Source organism: Cryptomeria japonica, chromosome 11, assembly GCF_030272615.1.
Source record: "Cryptomeria japonica chromosome 11, Sugi_1.0, whole genome shotgun sequence".
Taxonomy (NCBI): Eukaryota; Viridiplantae; Streptophyta; class Pinopsida; order Cupressales; family Cupressaceae; genus Cryptomeria; species Cryptomeria japonica.
This window is the reverse complement of record NC_081415.1, coordinates 29,189,902-29,207,517: the sequence shown is the minus strand read 5'-3', so window position 1 is coordinate 29,207,517 and position 17,616 is coordinate 29,189,902. Positions and strand designations below refer to the sequence as shown.

The 17,616-nt window shown below is 35.5% G+C and overlaps 1 protein-coding gene across 1 annotated transcript; it reads left to right on the top strand.

Moving 5' to 3' along the window:
* The first annotated feature begins 1,688 nt into the window (after positions 1-1,688).
* On the top strand, positions 1,689-5,249 carry LOC131860001 (putrescine hydroxycinnamoyltransferase 3-like). Its single transcript, XM_059214340.1, has 3 exons — positions 1,689-2,078; positions 2,890-3,083; positions 5,162-5,249. Exons 1-3 carry the CDS (start codon positions 1,689-1,691, stop codon positions 5,247-5,249), a joined length of 672 nt encoding a protein of 223 aa, XP_059070323.1.
* The last annotated feature ends 12,367 nt before the right edge of the window (positions 5,250-17,616 follow it).

Genomic DNA, 17,616 nt, shown 5'->3' with positions numbered 1-17,616 from the left:
GAAGAATCAACAACATCAATTAATGGCGCCTCTACTCAAATATCCCTAAAATTTTGTTCTTAAGTTTTTTAACACCATACATATCCTAAAACACCATTAGGTATTCTTCTTCTATTTCTAAATTTGATAATGCTTGTTGATGGTTTAAATTTTTTAACCCTGATATGGTATTTTTGTGAAGGGTGTCCTCTAAAAGCATGCTCAAGAAATGGGTTAATAGGGATTAGTTTTTGCATGGGCTTAGTTACTACAGAATATTCAATTGACTAACTTTTATATTACTTTAAGTTAATTAAAAGAATGCATATAATTATATATACTTCAACCTAGATCAATTTATAAAAGTTGTAAATAATGAAGTAATACATGATAATATTTAAATATTATAAAGTAGTATTGAGACAATCACTTGTCTTCTATTAAAAATTGGAAAATAGTTTTTTATATATATAATTTTAGTCTAAGTTAATTGGATGAATATATGAAATTATACATATTATAACTTAGACCAATTCATAACAATTACAAATAATAAAGTAATATATGATAATGATAAAGTAATACATGATAATGATGAAACAATAAAAAGTATAGATATCTTAAATGCATCTAATTAAAAGACACAAAAGAATATCAATCTTCAAACAATTATTTTATACAATAAATGAAAAAATATTTAAAAACAGAATGATTTTAAAAAGCTATACAAAATCATAATTATAAAGAATACATATAATAATTGATCTTTTATTAGTAGAAATATTTGTTGTGTAATGTAACTTTTTATTTAAATTGTTATTATATTTTATTTAAATGGTGTGTATCAACTCCCTATAAAATACTAATTGATTTTATTATCTATATTTTGACAATTAAAAAAATTATTAAAAATTATATATCAATACAAAAAAATCACTTTATTTACAACATTATAAATAAAGATTGAAAAGAAAAAAGTATTTAAAATAGACATTTCTTTTATAAAGATAAAGAAATAAAAAAAAAACCTTAAAAAATCTATTATTCCTAAAAATTTGTTCTTATAACACCAATCTTTTAAAATCAATTTTACAACATATTAAATTTGAAAATATAAATCTCAAATTTAGAGAAATCAAGTTTATTTTGAAAATAAAAATAATAATCATTTTTGATAGGTACAAAACAATTGATTAATTGAAGTTCATTTGAATGCAATAGTATTGCCTGTAACAATACTAATAATAAAATAATGTATAACAAAGATGAAGTAATACATGATAATGAAACAATTTTAAATGCATTTAACTAAAAGATACAAAAGAATATCCATCTTCAAACAACTATTTTATAGTTGCAAATTAAAAAATGTTTTTATTAATCTAAAATTAATTAAAAAATAAAGTCATACAAACGCCAACCTAAATTAATCAATCAGCACAAAAAATGTCCAAATACAAGAATGCGCAGTAGTTGGCTTTGCAATGCTTCAAGGGTCGGCTGACTCTGACGATAATGATAACGATATTATCGGACACCTCATCTGAGAAGAATTCCAATCACAGAGAATTATTTTTTTCAATTTCTACAGACTTGGTAGTTGGCTTTCTTTCTTTATATATTGAGAACAAATGGTTCAGAATAGCAGTGCTTGTGAATGTTAAGATTAAGACATTGCATTTGCAGAAGAGAGAAAGAGAGAAAGAAGAATGAAGGTGTTGAGAGGTGAAGGTGTATTGATCAAACCCTGTGCGGGTAAAGATCAACGTAAGCTTGTTGAACTGAACAATTTTGATTTGATTGCACACCCAATGTTTAACAAGGTGGTCTATGTTTTCGAGGCTCCCACCCCAAGCTCAAAGGTTTTGAAGGAAGGACTGGGCAAAGTTCTGGCAGAGTTCAGAGAATGGGCAAGGAGATACACGGAAGAAACACCCAATGGATGCCTTGGTATCAATCTGAATGATGAGGGTGTGTTTGTGATAGAACGCGAAGCAGATGGGAGAATAGCAGATGCAATGCCCTTTCATCCCTCTGAATTCCTCCTTGAGTTGATACCACGCATGCCCACCATGGTCGTTGAGCTCTTACTCTTGCAGGTATAAGACGCCACTATATCCATGCAAGAAAATGAATTTACGTTGCAGGTATTATAAGACTTAAGATTAGAACAATTAGAAAATGATGGAAGCAATACATGATAATGATAATGATGAATCTAAGTATAGATATATTAAAATCCATCTATCCAAAAGACACAAAAGAATATCAATCTTCAAACATTTTTTTATCTTACTCATTCAGGTATCATTATCTATTATATTCATGTAAGGAAATGAATTTACATTAACAATTAGAAATGATGAAGTAATATATGATAATTATGAAGCAATACAAGAATAGATATCTTAAAATGCATCTGTCTTCAAATAATTATCTATCGCATTCATTCAAGTATCATATCCCACTATATCCATGATGTAAGGAAATGAATTTACGTATGAAGATATTACAAGATTTAGCTTAGAACGATTAAAAACATGATGAAGCAATACAGGTATAGATATTTTAAAATACATTTATCTACCTTCAAACAACTATCTATATTATTTATTCAGGTATCATACACCACTACATCCATGTAAGGAAATGAATTTGTGTAAGTAGATATTCTAAGACATAGATTAGAACAATTAGGAATGATGAAGCAACGCATGATAATGATGAAGCAATACAAATATAGATATCTTTAAATGTGTTTATCTATCTTCAAACAACTATCTATCTTACTCATTCAAGTATCATACCCCACTTTATCCATGCAAGGAAATGAATTTGTGTGGGTATTATAAGACATCTTTTAAAGATATTGTACTAACAAGATTTCGCTAACTATGGTTGTTGATGTAGTTTACTCGATTTGCTTGTGGAGGGTTGGTGATAGGCCTAGCTAGTCATCATTATGTTGCAGATGGACAAGCAGCTACTTTTTTCATGAATTCATGGGGAAAAGTTGTTAGAGGAGAGAGTATTCTAGCTCTGGTAAATGATCGGGCTCTATTGAAAGCAAGTGATCCTCCCCAACCATGTTTTGATCATTTAGAGTATAATACTATGACCCATGAGCAATTTCCAATAATGTCAAGTCTAATCACAAAAAAGTTTCATTTTGATGCAATATTCTTACAAAAACTCAAGTCAACGGTAAATGGGTCTGACAACTCAAAGAAACCATATACTACTTTTGAAATCCTTGTTGCCCATATGTGGAAATGCATTACAAAAGCTCGAGGGCTTGATGGGGATGTAAAAACAAAAGTTAGCATTCTAGTGGATGGAAGAAAAAAGGTTGAATTCTCCCTTGCCTCAAGGATACTTGGGCAATGTTGTCTATGAATTAGGTGCTCAAACTATTGCATCAGAAATCATAAATGGGTCTTTAGAATTTGTTGCAAAGATAACCCACAAGGCAGTTACTAAGGTTGATGATAATTTTGTACATTCAACAATTGATTTTTTTGAGCTAAGGAAGCAAACCTTAGGGCCAACGAGCCTTAATCATGGAACTGATGTGATACCATTAAGATGGATGAAATTTCCAATAAGTAATTTTCATTTTGGAATGGGAGAACCACTGTATGTAGGCCCTTCATTAATGCCCATTGAAGGTCTTATAATCTTTTTTGATTCATACAGTCATGTTGGAGGTGTAGAAGTCATGGTTTTCTTGCCAAAAGTACATATGGATGTACTTGACATAATGGGCAACATTTGATTACATTTTTGTCCTAAATAATACCTTGATTTTAGATCTCTACTCAAGGTTAATATTAATAAGACTATTTGAAAGTCCAAGGGGTTGTCTTTAATTGGTAAAAGCATTGACTTGTCAATGTGGAGATCCAAGCATAAATCCCAATAGGACATATAATATGATATTCTAAGTTGTAACTTTTGCTCTTTCATTACGCACTTCCAATGTGGATGTGGTTTTTGAATAAAAGGATTTCTAAATTGGGACTCTCGATCTTCCATAAGTGTTTTTCAATCTGCTTTCTCAAAAGGAGGTAATATTAGTCTCATGTTTGTCTCGCAAGAGCTTGTAAATTGGTTTCATGCATGAACATAATGTTTGTAAATGATAACAATATAAAAAAATGAGGCTATTTAAATTGAATTCATGACTATCATTGATTTATATAAAATATATATTATTTTTTCGATTCTACTTTTTAATATAAATATATATCATGTATATAAAACCACATGTACAATTATTTACATTATTTAAATTAATTTTATAAATACATACTTTCAAATTTAAAGATTAATTTTTGTCTTGTGTTTAGAAAAGGAAATTTTCTACCTCAAGGATGATGAATCCTTGAGAAGAAACTCTCCCTCTGATACCTCCACGAACTGGCGCTAAGGTGAGCCAGAGGATAATAAAATTATGCTAGGGTGTCAAAAAGTCGAGAGAACTCCCTGGACGACTTTGCTAAGCTTTTTTCCTTGAGACAAGCGTGTAGAGCTGGGACACCAACGCGGCGTAGTGACGTCCTGTATGGATGAAGCACAAAGTCCGAGCAGAAAACTCTAGATGAGTTGACAAAACTTAAGTAAATGAGAGGAAGAATATCGAAATAAACAAATAGCGCGAAATACAAATTAAAGTGATAAAAGGTAAAAGAAGGCAAAGAATTCTTACAAAGTGTCCATGCTATGAAGCCTCCCACAAGACGATTTCCTCCTCGTGATGATGCACCTACACACATGCAAGAAGAAAAATGTTGGGGTTGTGTTTTGGAGTCTACCTAAGTTAGACCCCCATTTTAGTGTTTCCACCTCCATGAACAACCCAAATAAATCCATGGGGAAAATAAATGATAAATATAATTGAAATACGATGCAAGATAAAACAATGATAATGCATGAGATAAATAGAAAAGAGAATAAGTAAACTCCCCTTTTTGAGATGCTATGAAAATGGTACAATGGGCTATTCGAAAAGCTACAAAAATGGTAGTCTTTGTAATTGGAAATGTCAATGTTGTCCAAAGAGATTGTCAAGAGCTCCAACCTGCAACTAGTATATTCCCAATGCAAAAAGATCCTCTAAATGCTTTCAAATGAGAGAGATATAGGCCCTGGAGGGCAAATTGACGTTGGTGGGCGCATGCAGGAGCATTATGATTCCAACTGAGCGTAGGCATAATGCTCAAATGGCTGACTGCATATTATCAGATTCACAGGATACCAGCACGTTGTGACAGGTCAATAGAGTTGGTTTAACTCCAATTTGAAGCTGACGAGGCAATCCTAGTGGACAAAAGGACAAAGGTGGCGATGCCTGACCTTCGATGACATGAAGGAAGGCACCATTTGTCGTGTTGAATCATAAAGGGAGAGATTTTTGACACTACATTTTTCCCCCACTTTAGTGAGCATGTCTTTGCTAAGATGTGAAGCTAAAGTAGAGGAAGATAAAGAAAAATAAAGTCACAATAGGGAAGCAGATTTTGTTGATCAGACGAGGTTTCCCCCAACGAGATGATGCTAAGTTTTGGAATAGATATTTCTGTTTGGTACATCACAAACATGCTAGTTGCAGACTAGCATGATGGATGATAAGATAACTAAGTGGATACGATAGCATAACAGAAACAATCCTTGCTTTAGAGGAAAGCCTTTGGTTATGGAAAGATACAAGATATGTGTTCGTTTAGATATAAGATACGCTGGTATGGGTAGCGAGATGTGTTATGCTAGATAGCCATATGATAGGGTGAGATATATGCCAATATGGATGACCATACAATAGGGCAATGAGATAGATAGATGTGCCAGCATAGGTAGCGATATGCTAGATAGCCATGTGATTGTGACATCAAAGATAAATTTGGTAAGTAGTAGATTGGCCCCTACCAAGGAAAACAAGCGAGATAGATTAATAATGGGTTGGCCCCCATGTAGGCAATCTTGGAAAATAAAAAGATCAAGTGGTTTGGCCCCCACCTAGGTGATCTTGGATAATAAAAAATAAAAATAAAAAGATTGAGTGGTTTGGCCCCCACCTAGGCAAACATGAAAAATCAGACAATAAAGGAAACCGATGCAAAAGTTAAAAAGATAAATGCAGATATGATGCCCCCCCCTTAGAATAACATGCCCCCATGGAATGCATGTTATTCTAAGGATAAGAGCACTTGTCGCATGTCAACATACCAAGATGTTTCTATGGAATGTCACCAAGAGTAGGTGGCACATAAATGTCCACAACATCAAGGATGAAATGCAAGAGGACAAGGGGATCTTATAATTTGTTATCATAACCCATAGTCGTGTAAAAAGATATATAGGAGCACAACGAGATGGGTGTATCATCATAGCACCAAAGGTCTTGGATCTAAAGAAGAGCACATGAAGACAAAGATAAAATAAAAATTTAGTTCAACATGGAAGAAGGCAAAGGATGCCCCCAACGCTTTGCATCATTCCTGAATATCGAAAAGAAATATACAACAGATAGAAGAAATAGATAGACAAATACAGGAATTTGTTCGACAGAAAATCCCATGTATCTGAGCACCTACGGAGTAACTTGAGTCCTCCAGGAGAACACAATTAATAAAGATAGTCAACCTCCTGTATCCAAGTACCTATGGAGTAAATCAGGTCCTCCAAGATGTAACAAACATAAAACGCAAGCACAGGGGAGCACATACACAAAAATATGGAGGGAAAAGATAAACAACCTAAAGGTCATCCCATAGGAGATCATCATCCTCCTAGTCTGGAACATAGGGAAAAGGAGGATGAGCTCGGAGAGGGACCACAACAAGGGCTTCACTGGGCACCTCACCGACAGTGAGGGCAAGGGACGAAGCAACAACAACGTCTATGTCCATAGGCTTGGAGGAGGTAAGGGTACTATTGCATAAAGATCATGGACAAGGCCGAGATATCCTCCAAGGAGTTGAACATGTAAGCCTTCATAGAAGAAACAGGTGACTCACTCGGAGAAGATGAAACAAGAACATGATTGTTGGCCTTCGAAAGAGGGGTAGTGAAAAACTTAGGAGAAAGCGGGGCCTTCTCAACCATACATATAGAAATAAGAAAGCCAACAGGCACTAAAATGGAAATAGAAGAGGGTGAGGAATATACCTTCGAAGATTTCCACCATCGAAATTTGGGAACAGGACGCTTGGTGCAGGAGCACCTAAGGGTGAGCAAAGACCCTTGTCCAATTTTTCAATTTTGGCATAAGGACTGGTTCAAGTCCATCAGGTTGTTTATAGGGAGCTTGGAGTGCATTTTTGTTTTCTTTTTGGAGTGCATGTTTTCAGCATGACTTACCCCAATGACATTGCCAGCATGTGGAGCGCAACCATCGGCCATTTGAACAACTGGTTTTACCCTATCCCGATGCCCTGATGATTTTGCATAAGTTGAAGTGGAGCGCACCATCGGCTATCGGCATAACATGCTAGGGGCTACACCGATAACCCGATGGGAAAGCATATGGTTTGGAGTGAACCATTGGCTATCGATATAACATGTTTGATGCTAACTCGATAACCCGATGGGAAAGCATATGGTTTGGAGCACACCATCGGCTATCGATATAACATGTTTAGGGCTAACTTGATAAACCGATGGGGAAGCATACGGTTTGGAGCGAGCGGAAGCGCACCATTGGCTATCGGCCTAACATGTTAGGAGCTACACCGATAACCCGATGGGAAGGTATAATGTGTGGAGCACGCCATCGGATATCGGCGGGAGTGTTTTGATGCTACGCCAATAACCCGATAGGAAGGTGCATGAGTTGTAATCTGTCATCGGTCATCGAAGCAACTATTTTAATGCTATCTCAATGACTCGATGGAAATACAAAATCAGTTATAGTCAGAAACCGAATGGTGTCGAGTTGAATCTCGTCTGTTAGGAAAGATTCATGACATGTCTAGGAGGCTATAAAAGACCAAATAGGCATTTTGTAACAAGGTTAGAAGGAGGTTGGATAGGTGGAACAAAGAACATCTTTTGAATAACAATTTGAAGACCGTTTTTTGGTTTCTTTCTTAGAATTCAATTTTCATTTGGAAACTATAAATTATGGCTTCAATTTTTAAATGTCGGTGTGATAGAGTAGATGTTACTTTTTTGTGTTTTGTGAGTTCCAATTTTGAAGTCGTGCCAAGATTGGCTCTGTAAATAAGTTGTGTTATGTTTCTTGTTTTATGTTGGTTACACATAGTTATAACATGGCTTTGTCTTGATTCTCCATCATGGGATCCACACAGCCATTGGAGGTTATCAAGTAGAGCCAACGATGTATAGTAGAGTTCTATGGGTAGCAAACCGAGGAATGGCATCGGCCATTTCAGCAGACTGGCCCTAGGCGATCTTGATGATAGCCCGACTAGGTATCAGTGACCAAGAGGAATCACTTGCAGGGTTGACTGGAGTCTAGGCTGTTAGCCTCAGACTAGGAGAAGATGGGATCAATGGGAGAAAGATCCAAGCTTGAGAAGAAAATGACTTAGGAGAAGTTGAGGGTATAGCTAATGATAGAGAAAACCCTGCAAGGTGTCTTGTTAGATTCAGTGGAATAGTGAGTTGGTGGATTTACAAAAGTGAATTCACTAAGAGTAAAGTAACAAACCTTGGTAGTGAGGGCCTAGAGTGGATTAGGGAAATAGAGAGGAGCATTCTCAGTTTAGGCTAGGAAAAAGGCCTTGGTGTGAGTCAAGCTGACTCAAGCAATCTAGGGTCCTCCCTATCAACCCTAATCAAGCTTGTGTTTAGGCTACATAGGATAAGCGGGTCTCTTATCAACCATAGCAGGTTGAAGCACTCCAGGAAAACTTTGATGTTGGAGTGGTTGTAACACAAAAAGAGATGACAAAGTTGCACTAGATACCACCTATGTATGCAGCATATTAATGGGCCAAGATAATAGAGGCACGTCCGGGAAAGAGGTGGTAAGAAGCAGCTCTAGAGAAGGAGCAATGAAGATCTGCACCCATTTGAGGGGAGGTTCATCAAGAGGCCCCGAAGTGGTTGGAAGCAAAATCGAAGAAGATGAAGAAATAGGAACGTCAGACAAAGCAAGAGTTGATGGGACAAGACTAGGTGTCACAAATGTAGCAACAGCCTGCAGAGAAGCATCAAGCTCTTGAGCCATGGTCTGTCGATACTGGTTTTGCTCATGTGCACGCTGATTATGACGAAGATGAAGGCCACCAACTAAAGCCCGAGAGGAGTCAAGAGAATCATGCTCCATAGGAGAGGCCTCTAGAACCATGTCAGGGATAGGAGAAGGCCCAAATGATGGACCAAGATGTGCATTCAAAATAGGCATGACATTCACAGCAATGGGTACCTTACCCCACTTTTCTTGAGGAGCGACCAGGAGAAAGGAGGGTGCCGACACAGAATATGAAACAAAAGAAAGCAGTGACAAATGAGCATAAGAAGAGAGCTTCACTTTCTCATAACAAGAGGGTTGAGGGATATCAGCCAAGATCAAGAGATTGAAGGGAGGGCAAGATACATACTTTGACAGCATAGGCGCCTTTCCTTTGTCTGCACTAGGTGTAGTCATAGGAATAGAAGACACCACTAGAGGCAGCGTAGTCCTAGGCAAATGCAAAGGTCTATTCGAAGGAGCAGGCTTAACCTCATCCCTCAATGATGATGGTACATGGGGGACCACCCACTCCATCACGAGAATAGAGGGAGAAAGGTCGATTCAGGGAGAGGCAATGAAAAACTAGGTTGCATCGATTTAGAAGCCAACTCCCCCATCTTATACTAATACTATGTGTGGTACATCAATTCACCATGGGGAAGCATGGGCCCCACTGGAGAAGGCCAAAAATTATCTAACAAAAAATCCCCACAAGCTACCAAGGGTGAGTACCCAATGTCATGGATGACATGCATTGAACCCTCATAGGTAAATTTGAGGCACTTATGAATCACAAATGGGACCGTCTCCATATAAATCAACCAGGGAATTCCTAGTTTGGGTCGAAAGAGGTCTGACTCAGGAATGCTCACAAACATGGAAGATATAGCCTTGGGTCCCATGAGGACTGTTAAGATGATGCTACCCAAAGGAGGGATGGAAAAACCATCATGCATCCTCAAGGTTGCTCGACACTCATCATATGCAGGCCTATATCAATCGCATGTGAATAGAGTCCCCTCTATAATGACATCGACCTTGCATGACAGGTCAACCATCACAACTGTGATAGTTTAACCATTCAATTTGGCAGGGATGTATAAAGGAGCAAGCTCTCCAAAATACAGAACATCCAGAGGGGTGAATGACAAGGACACATCAAACACCTTTCCCTTCTGGCTAGGAGGTGAGAAAATAGGAGTGATAGTGACCATGTTTACGAATGGACCATCATCCAGAAAAGGATCTGATGCAAAGATAAAAAAATTTGAATGCAGGGGAAAGGGGTTGGTAAAAATTTGCAAATCCTTGTTAGCTTGATCAACAGATTTGTTTGACTTATGTTTATGTGCATCAACTTTATTGCACCACTATCAATGTGGTCCTGGAATATGTGCCAAAGATAGTAGCATCGCTCGATGTCATGACCAGGCACACAATGGTAATGGTAGAACTTTGACCAATCATACCATCACAAATAGGGTCTACTATCAGACAACGGTCTAATCTCGGGAAGGGTTATTAAGTTATCTTTCAGTAACCACTGTGTTCTTCTCAAATAAGAGTCATTCAATTTTTTGAAGACCCTATTTTGTTGTGATCCTTGTGTGGAAGCTATCAGAGGGATAGTCAGGACATTAGCTACAGCCTTATTCTTCCTAGACCCTTCCATAGATGTGCCTACAAAGAACCCACTGTGAGGGTTCAAAGTAGAATCTTTAAACTGTGACATGATGTGTTGATAGTCTATAAGCACAGAACACATGTTAGAAAAGTTTTCATATCTATTAAGAGATAAATTTTCCCTCAATGTCGGTTGCAGATTGTTGATAAACATCCTTTGCATATCACTATCTGGTAGGGAAAGGGAGATTTTGGTAGAAATAGATTGATATCTTGAAATAAAACTTGTGACCTTCTCATTGGGCTTTTTCTTGCAATGAACAAGGTCAGCAATAGTGACCTTGATACCAATGTTAGCCTGAAACCGTCTAAGAAAAAGGTCTATAAGTAATCAAAGGTGCAGATAGAATAATCTGGCAAAGAGATATATCATTCTAACGTGATACCCTTAAGGGACCGTGACAATAGTTTAAGCAACACAAAATCCAAACTATGATAATCACTGCACATAGTCATGAAAGAATTGATATACACATTAGGGTCCCCACCACAATTGAACCTATGAAAATTTAGTGATTCAGTTGGAGGAGGAAGGATAGTGTTCAAAATGGTGATGTCAAGGGGGCTCTTCCTATAATATGCAAGTATGGATGACTAACCAAAGGTAGACGCCAAGTTAGTCGACTGTAACTGCAATTGACCATGTTTTGCAAGATGTTGTTCAAGACGGGATTAATGGGCGGAGGAGGTGGTGGGCCAAATCTACCACCACCTCCACCAGAACCTCTAGAAGGACCAGTACCACTCGCAGATGTAGTGCTAATACTAACAATGGATATTTGATTTGTAGCGGAGGCAAAGGTTTAGCCACTAGACATACCCATATAACCCAAGTGGGTAGATGAAGCAAGGATACTAGGAATAGTAGGCCCAGGATCAACCATGTGCATTGTTTCAGACCAAACATACTGACACTAAGATGAGGTCCACGAGTAATGGATTGGCCATCCTGAGGAGGAGCATTAGCCAAAGGCACGTGATTTTTAGCAATCATAGATAACTCCCTCAACATCTCTAGGCCTCTCCTATCTGAGATCAACATGTGTCTCAGAGTGTTGATGACATTTCCATCCTAGGGGAGGAAATTCTCCCCATTTAAGAAACCCTCAAAGTCTCTTAGATTCTACTTGAGAAAGTCAATTTTCTCAAAATCAACAGTGAGAGAAAAGTCATGATCAATAGCAGAAGGGGAAGATGGAGTGAAATTTCTTGGAGAATTACTCTGAGAGTTGGATTCCAAACCAGGTAGAGAGAGGGGCCCTGTCAAAATGGACTTAAGGGGACGAGAGGAGAAGAGATCATTTGGGTCAAGAAGTTGATCGTTGAACATTGTGTTGGGTAAAGGAGGACTATAATGGCCAGGAGGAAAACTCTACCTAGATGATCTATTGACTACAACTCCTATAGAAGTCTAGGTCATAAAGCTCAATAGACGAGTCTTCTGACACTAAGACTACACTAAAAGGATATGAAATGCTTTGTCTTCTAGTAAAATTTGGCTAGAGATCACAAAGAGAACACAAAATGCAAACTATATGCAAAGAACTAGATCATTTGTAGATGCTAGAACAAAGGTGTGATTAAAATTCCTTTTAAAAAAAAATTATGTTTGATTTAAACTAAATGAATGCAATGAGCTAAATGATAAATGCACAACACAAAAGGAAGCTCTTTTCACATCGGGTTCACCAAAATGTAGCAGAGGAAATTTTGTACCTCGAGGATGATGAATCCTTGAGAACAAAATCTCCCTTTGGTACCTCCTCGAACTAGCGCTAAGGTGATCTAGGGGATAACACAATTATGCTAGGGTGTCAGAAAATCAAGGGAACTCCCTGGAAGGCTCTGCTAAGCCTTTATCCTTAGGACAAGCGTGTGGAGATGGGACACCAGCATGGCACATTGACATCCTGTATGAACGGAGCATAGAGTCTGAGTAGAAAACTCCAGACGAGCTAAAAGAAATTAAGTAAATGCAAGGAAGAATACTGAAATAAACAGATAACGCAAAATATGAATTAAAGTGATAAAAGGTAAAAGAAGGCATTGAAGTCTTACAAAATGTCCACGCTATGAAGCCTCTCGCAAGACAATAACCTCCTCATGATGATGCACCTCCACGGACAACCCAGATAAAAGCCACGGGGAAAATAAATGATAAAGATAATTGAAATACAATGCAAGATAAAAGAAATGATAATGCATGAGATAAATGGAAAAGAGAACAAGTAAACTTTCCTTTTTGAGATGCAATAACAATGGTACTATGGTCTATTCGGAAAGTTGCAACAATGGTGGTCTTCATAATTGGAAATTTGAATGTTGTTCAAAGAGATTTCTAACTCCAACCTGCAACCAGTATATTCCAAATCCAAAAAGATCCTCTAAATGCTTTTAAACAAGAGAGAGAGAGATAGAGAGAGAGAGAGAGAGAGAGAGAGAGAGAGAGAGAGAGAGGCCCTGGAGGGAGAATCGACATTTGTGGGTGCATGCAGGAGCATTATTATTCCTTTCGGGTGTAGGCGTAATGCTCAAACAACCACTTGTGGACTTCGAAATTCATAGGATGCTAGTATGCCGCACGGAGCCATCGTCCCAAAGGTGACAAGTCGACGGAGTCGGTGAAACTCTAGTTTGAAGCTAACGAGGTGAACCCAGTGGACAAAAGGACAAAGGTAGCAATGTCTAACCTTTGATGACATGGATAAAGGCACCATTTGTTGTGTTGAATCATAAAGGGAGATATTTTTGACACTACATTGTGTATGTGTAAGTTAATGATGAGTCACCAAACACTTACGGGATATAAGGTAATTTTGTATATCAAGTTGAATGATTTGTCCACAAAATCTCAAAAATAATGTTAGTAATAAAACTTGTAGCATTTTGAATGTAGTTTAAAAAATACTAATTTATCTTTGAATGATTTTTCTTAATCATTAGAGAAAATTGCATTTTTCACAATAATATTGTTTCAAATTTCAATAAAACAAATATTTTTACTCAGATAAAAATTGAATATTTTCTTCTAAAAAATTGTATTAGTGTAAAGGACTCGTATGAAATTGTATGAGATGTTTTTAAAAAAAATTAAATAATTAATTAATATTCTTTTAGTGTAATGTTTAAAAATATAAAATGAATAATTTTTTATTTGGTGAAAAATGAAACTCAATTATTTTCAAACATATGTAAAGAGTAAAGTGTTTCTAGATTTTTATATCTAATGAATTTAAGTTATGAGTATTTCGATATATATGATGTATAGACGTGATTTATTTACAAAATAATTAATAATTAAGTAATATATTTATAATAAAGAATAATCATTTTTTAGAATCATGAGAATTTCTTCTATAAATATGTTTTTTATTTTTAAAAATTAAACTCACATCTTAGTTTAAAGGTTAAAGTTGAATAAATTCTTGGATGCCACTCATCTTATGCTTTGCAAAATTTAAAAAAAAAAATTGGAAGAAATTAAATTTGAGTTAAAATAGATATATATCTTTAATATAAAAATAAATAAAAAATAAAAAAACTGTTAAATCTGATAACTCCACAATTAGTATTTTAAAATAATTATAGAATTTTTGTATTATACAAAGTGAAGAAGATTGAAGTAGTTTAATAAATAGGAGGGGAAAGAAAAATAATTATAAAAGGTTGGTTAATGGTATAGTTGTCAAGGCAAACACTCTTCTTTAAATATAAATAAAATTAAAGTTGAAGTTGTTAATGTTTAAATATTAGATATTTTTTTAATTTAATAAATGATTATTGAAAATGTAAACAATGAAATCTATAATGAAAATGAAAATACGAAAAAATATATAAAATATTTAATGATAAGACGAATATTATAAAACAAAAAAATATTTAATTAAATGTTCTTTGAAAAGTTGTATGTTCTTTTAAATTTTGATAGGATGAATAAAATTGATGACACTGTTATATATTTTTTTGATATAATAAAGATTGTATCAAGCCCTTTCCATTTAAATTTATAAACCAATTTTTAAGATATAGATAGTAATTATAGTTTCAAGGAAAAACAAAATTGTCAAAAATCTTGACCACCAAAGAGTATCGTCATTTAGAAAAATACAAGTATTTAAGTGACCAAATAGGTAAGATTTAAGTGACTACAAGAAGTTGAAATAGCTCAAGAAAAAATACCTACACTAATTCCACACATGGGAACATGAAGCAAGAAATGATAATGAATACCTAAATACAAAGAGTTGAAATTGATAAACTAGAAGAGAGACTAATGCAATTTACTATGCCAATTATTTTTCCCATGAATCAGAAGATAGATTAATGTTGCAAAGACATCATAAATTTCATACACTGAATTGTTGGTGATGTAGACAAAATTTCAATTACAAAAATTGGTACTAAAAAAGCTTTGGACACATATACAGAAACATAAATTGTCATTACAAGAATAGGCTCCTTACAAGAAATGCAGGTTTCTTTTAGCCTTTTAAATAATAGGCTTCGTCTTTACTAGAAACATAAGATTTAATGAAAGGCAATATCTTTCTTTTTTTTTTTGATAGGTAATTGGCTGAAGCCTAAATAGCTTTTGACTGGAGCGATGAACCAATGGGGACACAGTAGGGGGCCCCATCCCCATTACATATCTTTGAATTATTATTATTATTATTATTATTATTATGTTTGATTAGATTGACCCCAAGACCTTCCCCATCCTATGGAAGGCTAAGAGTCACAACTTAGAATTCCACTTTTAGATGTCCCTATTGGGAATTGAACTTGGGTCTCCACAATGAGAACCCAGTGTTTTAACTAGTTAAGCTCAACCCCTTGGACGAAAGGCAATATCTTATTAAAATGATGCCAAAAATCAATACAGATCAAAAGAATGCCTAGTTTACATCTTTTTGATAGTATATAGTTCAGAAAAGAAGCACATCCCATTGTAGAATTTATATTTTGATTAGCACTTCTCATTTAAGCAACCCTAATAATTATTAGCTTGTATTCTCATTTAAGTGAAGCACATCCCATGGTCGATGGTAGTAAACAATAGTCCAATAGAAGATCATGAGTGAAAGCAATCGTGCATAGGAGAAGAAGGCGATTTTACTCTCTTCTAACAGCTGGTGAACTAACAAGATGGGAAGCATACAAATATTGAACATGGAGATGCTTATTTTGCAAGAGATCCATGGACATAGACACACCACCATATATTTGAATGAAATAGACATTCCTAGGAACTGCATTACAGTTCATCGGCCCACTAGGAAGTCCACCATAGAAGGGAATGACATATAACTCCACTAATGAAACCACACTAAATTCCTCATTAGATAAATCAAGAAAAAATGAATTGCTAGGTGTGAGCACAATAGTGTGCCATGATGCAGAGGAAAGACTATCATGAAATGCATGATGGATATTGTGATCATTGGGTATAACATTGCAATTAATCAAAAGAGGTGGAGCGCAATCATTTGAGTCATTGACATTAGATATATTGAGACAATTGAGGGATGTAAATCATTATCATATTGTATGAAATAAGTGTCATCATCATAAATCATATTGGCAAAGATAGTTACATTGTTTATAATGGAGAAGAATATGTCCATGACTAAGATCTAGCAACAAAAAGTATATATTGTAAACTTTGGTTATGGAGATAGCCACGTAAGATCTAGACGTTTGATGGAAAGCAGTACAACATGAGAAGATCAACATGACAAATAAATTGTATTCTCATCAAGAATGCAATAGAATGGAATTGAGATTAACAAAGGATACCCCTTGGTTATGTAGGCCAAGGTGGGAAATAGGATAACATAAGATTATTCATGATATGATATACATAAAGTGATAAATTATTACCCACATAAGGTGGAAAATGTTAGAGAATATTTAGCTATTAGTTGTTTTTTTACAACTAGTTATGCTTTTTTGCTTAAGTTCACTTAAGAGTGCTTATTTTAGTTGTGCACCTAGTTTAGCTTTTATGCATCTATTTTAGCTAGAATTGAGCTTTATTTAGCTTCTCATGCTTGCACTTTAATTCTCCTAAATTTAGCTCTACACTTTCTTTATAAACACTTCATTGTACAATTTTAATTCATCATGTAATCCTATATTTATGTATTCTTTGTTTTTTAGTAATATAGCATTGATTTGTGCATCTCTCATTTGTGGAAGGTGTTATTGTTTGTCATTTGATCTTGTAGGCTTATGTTGCAAAATTCAACATTGTATCAAAGCTTTGAAACTTCAATAGAAAAGTGAAAATCTGATAAGTCCACTAAAGGTGGAAATGTCCTATGTGGTCTCTAAGTAAACTTCAATAACATGAGTGATTAGGACCTAGGGGAAGAACTTACTAGGTACAACACTTAATCACACCAACTGTTGGCAATTTGTTGTATTTGGTGAAGTGTTGTCATTGATGTCAACACTATATCTCAGTTAGTCTTGGTGATCATCTTGGTTTTGGTTGTGATTCTGATCAGGTATGATTGGATCTCTGGATTACTATGGATAGTTATATGCTTGCCATATTCTATTGGTTCATAATTTGGTGCTCTGGTTGTTATTTCCTTTGTTCCCGATTGATATTTCCTGGTACCAGTTAGCTTTACTGGTAAGCGATATTTAATGATTTGGTAAGAATATTTTGATCTGGCTTATGGGAATGGTTTCTATCATGTGGAAGGTGCATCTTGATTGTGTTTTAATTGTTTGGTGGTGTTGCATTG

Excerpts from the sequence above, each read along its gene's own strand:
- LOC131860001 (XM_059214340.1), top strand. The coding sequence starts at position 1,689 with ATGAAGGTGTTGAGAGGTGAAGGTGTATTGATCAAACCCTGTGCGGGT. Across the intron at positions 2,079-2,889 it reads TTGAGCTCTTACTCTTGCAG|TTTACTCGATTTGCTTGTGG; the intron begins GTATAAGACGCC and ends TTGTTGATGTAG. Across the intron at positions 3,084-5,161 it reads CCATGTTTTGATCATTTAGA|GAGCATTATGATTCCAACTG; the intron begins GTATAATACTAT and ends GGGCGCATGCAG.